The sequence below is a fragment of the Fukomys damarensis genome, unplaced genomic scaffold (assembly GCF_012274545.1).
Source record: "Fukomys damarensis isolate Sample0158 unplaced genomic scaffold, DMR_v1.0_HiC HiC_scaffold_14, whole genome shotgun sequence".
Classification (NCBI taxonomy): domain Eukaryota; kingdom Metazoa; phylum Chordata; class Mammalia; order Rodentia; family Bathyergidae; genus Fukomys; species Fukomys damarensis.
Window position 1 is genome coordinate 72,928,568 of NW_022900926.1, and position 10,273 is coordinate 72,938,840.

Here is a 10,273-nt window from a genome sequence, read left to right on the forward strand (position 1 = left end):
GACTGAAGGGTCCTCTGCAACATCAAAGCTCTCTTTTCCTATGACCCCAAACCCCAGGAACTAGCCTTCTACCGCCTTATTATTGGCATTTGTCTTATCCATGTGTTTTAGCACTGTTTGCAGAGCCATTGTCTGTTTGTGAAGGGCAGTGTGACTCAGTGGCTGAGGCAGGGCCCTGGGGCCAGGCTGTCTATCCTGAAGGCTGGATTAGTTTCTTTGGGCTTCATTGGCCTTCTGTATAAGAAGACAGTGGTGGTATTTATTGCGTAAGACTGTTGTCAGGATGACATGAGTATGTAAAGCACTGAGAATGTTATCTGACATATAGGGAGCTCTTTATAAAGGTGAGCCAGGATTAATAGTATATAAATACATGTGCACAATTTTGAATAAGAGTTAAACATTATTTTACATTAGATACATTGTCTTCCTTCCCACTTCTTTTTGTGGGGGGCAGTGTCTCACTAATGTAGTTGAGACTGACCTGGAACTCACTATGCTATGTAGCCCAGGCCGGTGTCGAACTCACAGCAATCCTCCTGCCTCAGCCTCCTGAGTGCTGGGATTAAAGGCGTGCGCTACCACACCCAGCTCTTCCTTCCCACTCCTTACACAAAATTAGAGCAGAAAGTCTAACACTGAAGGGACTTTACTCATTCATTCAACAACCTTTCATCATGCCAAGCCCAGTGGTGGAAAAAAATTCAGTGATAAGTGAAAGCAGACATAGTGCCAGTCTTCATGGAGCTTATAGCCTAGTGCCAGAGACACATGAGTCCCAGCTCCTCTGAAGTCAAGTCCAGTCACCACTGCTGGGTGACTTCTTGGGCCAAGAGAGGAGTCTAGTGCTGGGAGAGTCTAGGGACCAACCAGTAGTCTAGGGAGGGGCATGGAGAAGTCCCCTGAGGACCACCTGCATCAGAACCACGACATTACTTCAGACCTGGATTCTAGAAGCCCGGGAGGACCAGACCTGTGGCCTGGAACCTGCCTGTTCACATGCTTTGGGTGCTTCTTATAAATGCTCAGAAATGAAAGGGCGGATGTTGGCATACAGGTGGAAGGGATAGCTGGGGTGGGGAGCCTACAGCCAAGGTCCTGGGAAGGATGGGCTGAGCATGACGCACAGCAAGTGCAAGCTCAGTGCAATGGCCTAGGAGTAGCCACAGAAACTGCTGCTCCTTTGCTGGGGACCACACACATGTGATCAGGAAGTCAGGAGAAGTGGAGGCCGTGGAAGCAAGGATCCTCACCCACTGGGGGCTGCTTTCCCCTGAGCCTGCTCTACTCTAATCAAGGGGACTGTGGAATGCAGCGTATGACCTAGGAGGTGGCATTGTGTTTACAGGACAAAGGCATCAAGAAGAAAAAGGGGAGTAGGTGGTTTGGTTTATGGATTAGAGGATCAACAATCTCATCCCCACCCCCAGTACCGGGGTTGAACTCAGGACCTTGCGCTTGTGTTGTGAGGCAGGCATGGTGCCACTGAGCTAAATCCCCAGCCCAACAATCTCATTTTTATACATTTCAACTGGACAAACCCCAAACACTATGGCCCAACCCTGAGTCCCACCCCCTAATCCTACATTACTCCCATCTTACTACATCTTATATAAAAGAAGATTCATCTGGCAGTGTGATAGAATGCCCAAGCTTCTCTCCTAACATTTAATGTAACTAAATCACACACTTAGAGATTATTCTCTTTTTGGAGTGTAGTCCAAATTCTTATTTCAGAAATTGAAAGCATTAAGCAGACATTATTCTAGAACATATTCACAGAAATTTGTGAAATAATGGCATTTCCATCTAAATAATGAAAAAAGTTCATTTGTGTTTGAAAGAATTTATAAGATGCAGAAGACCATTCGGATATGGAAAAGCTAGTTCCAAATGTCAAAGTGTTACTTTGAAGTATTGATGTGTTTATTTAAATAATGACTTTAAAAGGATAACTGTGTTCGGGGATTTAGCTCAGCGGTTCGGTGGCCTGCCTCGCAAAGGCAAAGACCCAAGTTCGATCCCCAGTACCTAAAAAAAAAAAAAAAAAGAAAAGAAAAAAAAGAAAAAGGATAACTGTGGATCCTGAAAACAAATTAAGGATTTTTTAAACATCAAAAGGAGTGTTTTGTATTTAAACTAGCAGCTATATAATGTATAAAAGATATAAAAGCTGTTTCCAAGATACAATCACTTGTGTCACTCACTCATTTGCTTTTGTAGTGATGAGAAGTTAATGTGAAAGTCAGTCTTCTTGAAGAGTCTCCTGGCAGGATGCTGGTTTCAAGCTCTGGTAGAGGACTAATGTGCCAGCCTTAGCACAGTGGGAACCCCCCTTTGCAGGACATCTGGGAGCAGCCTTCATACACACAGAGACCAGCAGAGTGTGGTTGACTTAGTCTCCTGGTGCTACTATAATAAAATGCCACAGGCTGGGTGATAAATCGATAGTAGAATTTATTTCTTCCAGGTCTGGAGTCTGAGAATCCAAGATAATGGGATGGGCAGATCACTGCAGGGCCCCTACGATTCAGTCACCTCTTGAAGGCCCCACCTCTTAATACTGTTGCATGGGGACCAAGTTCCAACATGACTTTTGGAGGGGATACAAGTGTTCAAACTGTAGTAGCACTGGAAAGAGAACCAGATTCAGAATGAGAAAATTGGGGCTGATGTCATGAGCTGAGACCTCTGTGGACTGCAAGTCTCCCAATAAAACTTTTGCTCCCTACTTCTTGGTTTGGTATTAAACTGTGGGAAAATATTTGAAAAGTACTAGGCAGTCATGAAATATCACTTAACTAAAAACTATTAAAATAGTTTTCAAAGCCAAGATCACGCTCCCTGAGGTGACAGATTCTTTATGTGAGATTTTTCTTACCACCTGTGAGATGTAGAGAGTGACACCATTTACTCATCTTCCCTGTTTCAGGTGCGTATCATTTGCTCTGCCTCGACTCCTCTACCAGGCTTATTTCTGCATCAACATCATGACAGTGAGTTGGAGCAAAGCAGAATACTGATGGATGATTTGGGGCTGAGCCAGGTAGGCGATATTAACATAATCTCTTTTTATTATAACACAGCTTAATTGTTTTTGGTTTGATACACGGCTACATTTTGAAGAAGAAATGCAGTATATAGTTAACTGTTGATTTGCTGCTTTCTTCTAAAGAAATATCATTCTTTAGACTGATAGAAATCTCAAATATCATCCACAAAAATCACTAGATTTAAAGAACTGCTACCCTAGAGTAAAAGACCCTTAGTGACCATGCAGAGTAACTCTTTGCTCTGCATATGGCAAAAACAAAGTCCAGAGAGGTCGCTGAAGGCCCACAGTCACACTGCTTGATAACAGTGGGCAGGAGCTGGGCACCAGGGCACTGTGGTTCCAGGCTCGTTCTGCTGCCTTTCTGATACCTTCTTCATGATGCCTGGATTGTAGTGCATGTATGAGCTGGCCAGGCCAGGACCATGGAGTGCTCTGGCTTAAGATGCAATGTGTTCCCTTCCCAGCCTTCACTGAGCCAACATTCATGGAGCACCATTGATGCCAGGCTCTGGGGATTCTTTAGGGAACAAACTGATGCTGGCCCAGCTCTTCTGGAGCTTGGACTCTAAATTCACCTCAGGCCAAGCAGAAGCGACTCTGTTAGAACACTACAGGGTGCAGTTCTGAACTGCTGACAACGGAGATACTAGTCAAAATGTAAAACTTATCAACACACACCCCAAGGATGAGGTGCACCCCCAGAGCTGAAAGCCCACTTGACAGAGACCTGTTTCTTACTGAACTGACCAGAGTGTGGGAGAATGAAGCCAGTAATTCTTTATGAAGTGAACTTTCAAAATACGATTACTTAAACCTCTATCTTAGCCTATTCAGGCTGCTCTAACAAAAATGCCATAAAGTGGGAGGCTTATGTGCAAGAGAAATGTATTTCTCAGAATTCTGGAATCTGACAAGGGATTTAGCTCAGTGGTTCTGGTCAAGTGCAAGGACCTGGGTTTGATCCTTCTGGTACAAAAAAAAAAGAAAGAAAGAAAAAAAAAGAATTCTGGAATCTGGGAAGCTCAAAGTCAAAGTGTCAGATTTGGCTTCTAGTGAAGGCCCATTTTCTGCTCTGTATGCTGGTTTTGTTTAGTTTTTTTTTTTTTAATGTTAGCCACACATGGCAGAAGGGTCTCTCTTCTCCTCCTTTATAAGGGAACCAATCCTATTCTTGAAGGGTCCACCTTCAAGACCTAATGAATTCCAAAGGTTCTACCATCATTCCATCATCTTGGGGGTTAGGGTTTCAGCACCCAAATTTTGGCACTTTCAGACTTTAGCAGTGTAGAAATAGCTGTTTATAAGGGGCCAGGGATTTAGCTCAGTGATGCCACTACCTTCCTCAAAAGCACAAGGTCCTGAGTTTGATCCCTCATACCAAAAACAAAACAAAACAAACAAATAAACAAATACCTGCTGAAAAATTCCAGGACTAGGGTTATCGGAAATGTAAGTTCTCCAAGAGTAATGTTTACATCCAAGTAGTCTTTGACAGTTCAAAAGAATACACTCGAGATGCTACATTAAATCCGTTTCTTTTCAGTCATTGGCCATTTGTGGTGAACCTATGGCTCGTGTGTTTGTCATCATTGAAAGCTCAAAAAGGTTCACTGTCGCTGTCACAGGACCTAAAATCAGGGTTTAGACCCAGACCAAAGTAAGTTCAGCTATTGGGGAAGGTGGACTTAAGAAGTTAGAGCTTTTTTTTTTTTTTTTCCTCCTAAACAGCAAACCCCTACAGAAAGAAAGATAAATTCAGAGTCTGTAGTGGCCATGAGCTCATGTTGGTATCACCAGTCCCAGCCTGTTTTGCAGCCTTCTGACCCACTGCGGCCTTTCAGCCCAGGTTGGAAGAGACTTTGCAGGGGTTTGTGCTCAGGGACTCCGCGCAGGCAGTAGGTTCTGTCTATGAAGCTTCTATGAAGGTCTGGCCCTTTGAAACCCAGCAGAGCTACAGTTTTTGTCATTACTTATTTCTGGTGTGAATGTGCTTGAGGAGAAAGAATTCCTTTTCTATAGGAAATATTCCTTTGGGTTTTGGAGAGGACTTTAACTCTGAACAAAACCTTTCATATTTGGGTGTTGGTTCAGCTTCATTATTCTTCAGATGTTTTTCTTTTAGGTTCTATCTTTGGTACTTTGATCTGCTTATTTATAGATTTGTATCAGTTGACTGATCTAGTCTGAGTTAAGAGATTACATATGAAAATATACAGAAAAAATTTTTTTGGTACTGGGGATCAAACTCAGGACCTTGAGTTTACGAGGGAAGCAGTGGAACCACTGAGCCAAATCCACAGCCTTCCTGAAGTCCTTTTTAAGCATGTACTTAGCTGTCTAAATTTCCATTTTGGGTGGTTAAAACTGGTGCTGGATTTGTGTTTGTTTGCTTGCTTGTTTTGTAACCAGGATGCAGCAGAAGGACTCTCCATGTTTACCGGAGAAGAGGAAATCTTTGCATTTCAGCGCACCATCTCCCGACTCACAGAAATGCAGACTGAACAGTACTGGAATGAAGGAGACAGAAGCAAGAAGTAACTGTCTCTCTCACATGAGCAAAACTAGACAGATGATTAATTCAGGGAGAACTCTGTATTGTGAGACTTGAAGGAATCATTTTCTCATCGTCAGTTATGCACTTTGTCCTCTGGACCACTCTCATCTAAAACTGCTGTCAAAGATGTAGTGGATTAGTAAGTTAAAGACTTCTTATCATTTTGATAGGTCTGTTTTTGCCTTATTTCTGCACCACAAAATTTAAAAATCATTACTCCTGAAAGTGACTGTAAAACCAGACATTTGAGATTTACATTAAACCACCTGAATGAACCTTGAATGCATAAACACACAGTAAATGCAAGACATCCAGATGTCTCTATGCTTTGGCTACATGGCTACTTTAGACATGCATCCTTTTTTTTAATTCAAAACAAAGCAAGCTTTCTAATCTTATAAACTGAAGGGAATAGCACATTAGAATATTGGCTAAAATGTAAGATTTTTATTGTTTTTTGCCTATGAATTCTATATAATGGTTTCCTCGGGCTGGTGAAAGGGTATTTTTTACCCTGAAGTCAAGGTTGGCAGGCAGGGCCTGATCTCATGCAATCAGAGAATTGCCTGCATAAATGGAGGAGTATGACACCATCAAGTCAGGAGCAGGTGTGACATTTTAACTGATAGTCAGATCTGCAGGCAGATCCCTGACTCCCAACAGCCTGTAGGAGGGCAGGTACCAGGAAGGGGACCAGTGGCTGTGTCTGGAGGAGGCGGAGTTGCTGACTTGCCAAGAGGAGAGCAGATGCTCACAATGCCTGTGCATCTGAGACCATTAGAACCCAGGGCCCAGCAGGTTCCTGCTTCCTCTTCATCCACACTGGTTCTAATTGCAGGACACCACTCTCCACCCTGCTGCTGATTCTGCAGAGATATGGGGCTAACAGAAAACAAGAATGAACACTTGACAAACCTTTAAATAAAATCTAATTTGTCCATCATTGAAACCATTCATTTATTCTTTAAGTAAAACTTGGCTTTGCTATTATCACTAGAAAGGATATTGGTTGGGACTAGGAGAATATTAAATCTTTGCTGAGAAAAGAAAGAAAAATATGAAATCCACAAGTCTTGTGAAAATCAAGGATGAGGCAGTAGGCATAGGTGAGCCAGTTCAGACAATGACTGCGATTGTCAACCTAAGTATACTCTTGAAACCTATTAATTACCTAATAATCCTTTCACGTTAGTCAGTTTGGTACCTTTACCAATTTAAGTCAAGGAGATAGATGGTCCCAAGCATAGAGAAAAGCTTAAATCAGGGTTTCTGAAAATTAAATATGGTTTCAAAATATTTTTATAGGAGTAAAATATAGGGAATCCCAAAGAGGTAAAGTAAAAGGAGAAAGGATGGGAAATAACTTTTTGCCAGATTTAACACTCAATATTTACATTATTTCCATTTTTAAAGAGCATATGAATATAACCATCCTTGATTATGGATAAGGAAATATTCTTTTTTTAAAACTCAGTGAAGATACATTTGCAACAGAACTATTGCTTTGAACTCAAGTATATCTTTAAATCTTGGCTTTGTGTTTCCCCCTGGAGATGAACTCAGGGCTTGCATACTAGGCAAGCACTTTCCCATTAAGCCACATGCTCATCCCTGAATCTTAGCTTTATGTTTTCCATGTGTCTTTGGTAACTATTCTATACCTCAATAAAAAGATGGTCTGAATGGTTAGGCAGACAGATGGACAGAAAAAGGGATGGCCTGTGAGTGTTTGGGTGTATGTAGAATAGTGACCCACTCAAGTTCTATTGTAAAAGTTCATTTGAGATCAGGTATTTGGGGGAAAAATTCATTTTCCATAGACATAATTACATAATGTTAGATAAGGCCCTGGTTAAATGCATAGGAGCCTATGTAACTCTCAGTGTAGCCACCCTATAATTTGGGTGCTAAGAAACAACCATCTTTTAAAATATTGTTTCTGTGGTGTAAAACTAGTGCAGGTTCCACTCACATAACTGGAATGTGTGCCCATTGCTACCTTCCTCTTTGCCCATACCCCCCACCCAGGCTCTTTCCTCCCTCCTCGGACATGATGAGATTGGCCACAGTGGAAGAGGCTTTCTGAGTAGGAGTGAGGCATATGGGAAAGGGAGCTCGGAGGCTTTCACTGGGCTTGGCCGAGGTTTCAGGAGAGCAAAATGGAATACCATGGTGCCTGAAAATGGTACGTATTGACCTTCATCTCCTCTCCACAAGTCTGTTTCATAAAAAAGCATGCTAGAAAAAGAAATGAAAGTCTTAATGATTAGCCATTACCAGAAAACAATATGGTAGCTCTTCTAAAAGGAAGTAGGGTGTATGGTTATCACTATTTTCCAGACGGGAACCTGAGTTATAGAAAATGGCTAGGTTATAGAAAATGACTAGAACAGAATGTTTTAAGGTAGGCATTGGAATCAATAAATTATAAAAACACCAATTCATTAAACTTTCTGTTTCATTGCCTCTGCCCTGTAAACAGCACTTAGTCCTTTGAATGTTTTAAGGTAGGCATTGGAATCAATAAATTATAAAAACACCAATTCATTAAACTTTCTGTTTCATTGCCTCTGCCCTGTAAACAGCATTCTTAGTCCATGGAACCTGAACTTACGTTTTCAGCCCTTTCATCTGAGATAAAAACATGCTACATCTGACATTTGGGCTCCTGGTCAGTTACAGGAATCTGTCTGTAAGTAAACTTATAAATTATCTTTGTTAGATCCACTAATCTCATAAGATAGTGGTGTTGGTAGAAAAGGATTTTTTAAAAATGAGTTTACAGCTCTTTATTAAGGCAGAATTAAAATTAGTTTTCCCATTAGCATGTAGCAGTTCATTTTCAGGAACAGAAAGTGAAAAATAATTTAAAAAATCCTCTTTTTAAGTGTCTGATCATTCTGTCCAGCATCTCCCTAGAAACCTCATAGCTGTTAGCTCAGCTGGTCACATGGTTCAGTCAGACATGTCTGTCCCTTGACCTTTTGTCTGATAGCAGGAAGCTCTAGGACATCTGTCTGTCCTCTTGCTTACTAAGGTGTCTTCCAGAGGTTGTCTGGAGAACCCGAGGTTGTTTCAGTACTGTATTTTCCTGGTCCCCAGCACTAAGTTGACTGTGATCTCTGTGTTACAGTGGGAAGAGATCACAAACTGGAATTGGAAAATTCTCTTTTGGTGATTATTACATTGTGACTGAACAAGATAGTGCTCTGAGTCTTTTTTTTTTCATCTTATAACTGAGAATAATACTGTCCATTTCATAGAGTAATTCTGAGGGTAGTTGGTTTAAAGCACTGCAAAGGGGAAGGATTAAAAGAATATTAGAAGTTACTGCTACCAATGGTTATGACATAAGTCAGCAATCAATGCCTGTTCTCTGCTTTGAGGAATGCAAAACCAAAGACTCAATGCAACCCAGTGGTGTCTAGCAGAAAGGAAAATATACATGGTAAATGGCTGCACATGGAGGGAGGAGACAAGATTCTGGCATAATGAGATGCTGAAGAAGGTCATTAAACTCTTTCAGGGTTGCTTAATACAGAAAATGGATGTTAACTATTTTAGTGAGCATAGACGGTTTCTCAGAAAGTGGGCGCCATCTTGTGGTCAGCAGGATGAGCTGCTGAAAAAAAAGCCAGATTTGTAGAGGGCTTGAGAATGTCAGGACTGCTTACTCCAAGGCTTGGGTCCCACTCCAGTGACCAAGGAACCACTGGTCAGAGGTGGGGCCCAGTACTTACCAAAGCTCCCTAAGAGATTCTGAGGTCAGCAAGGGGTGACACTGTGCCTGTGACTGCATAGCCAGTAAGGACATCAAGTGAGCTGGGGTCTCCTGACTCAGGGCCTCTGACTCATTGACTAAAGTTTTCAAGGGAGCCCAGTCTGTTGCAGTGATGCTTGTGGGACCTACCACCCAGGTCAGCCCAGTAGGCCATCTCTAGATACTTTGTGTGTGTGCCCATCTCCTTCCTGACTTGAGCTCCTCTTCCTGTCTCTTCTACTGTACTTAACAACAACCACACAGCAGACCAGGCAGCCCTTCTTTGTTTAGAGTACTTGCTTCTATGCCATTATTCACCCACAGCAATATTCCGAGGGAGGAGGTGTGGCATCCTTACTGTCTAAGATAAAGCAAGTCCCCAGGATCTTTAGTGGTTCACTCAAGGTAGTACAGCCAGGAAACATAGGCATTCTAGACTGGATCCTGTGCTGTTGATCCTCGCTGCACAGTAGCAATAAAAGTCCCCATTTATGGAGTCCTGGTGGGCCTTCAAGACTGGAACAGGACAGATGGGGGTGGAGGGCATTACGAAAGTATCATGGCAAAGAACTGGAGTCAAAATTATTAGCAAAACTTTGAAGTATTGATCTCTGCAGCAATTCTGGAAAAGGATGTATTATTATTATTATTGCCACCAGTCTTTTTGTTTGATAAGAAAATGAAGCAGAGAGATGGACTAACTGAAAGCCACCCTGCAATAGGACCCCCTGCAGCAGTCAGAGCAGTCAGCAAGTTTACATTGGAAGCATGGACAATGAACACTCAAAAATCCTCCTGGGGGAAATTTAAAGCCAATGCCATTAAATGTAAATTTAGAAGCCCACATGTAAAACAGCACTATTTTTCTTGAGCACATAAAACCTAAATATATATATATATATAT

The 10,273-nt window shown here is 41.9% G+C and overlaps 1 protein-coding gene across 6 annotated transcripts in view; it reads left to right on the plus strand.

The window, feature by feature from the left end:
• Positions 1 to 8,040, plus strand: part of Afg1l (AFG1 like ATPase) — a 228,255-nt gene extending 220,215 nt beyond the window's left edge. For 5 of the 6 annotated variants that reach the window (XM_010635303.3, XM_033763435.1, XM_033763432.1 and 2 more), the window contains 2 exons: positions 2,933 to 3,046; positions 5,465 to 5,856. In XM_010635303.3, the coding sequence (XP_010633605.1) occupies positions 2,933 to 3,046; positions 5,465 to 5,593 (243 nt within the window). In that variant the 3' untranslated portion in view covers positions 5,594 to 5,856. Of the gene's footprint in view, positions 1 to 2,932; positions 3,047 to 5,464; positions 5,857 to 7,637 lie in introns of those variants that run through there. The other variant, XR_004517163.1, reaches the window with a different exon arrangement.
• Positions 8,041 to 10,273: the final 2,233 nt, after the last annotated feature.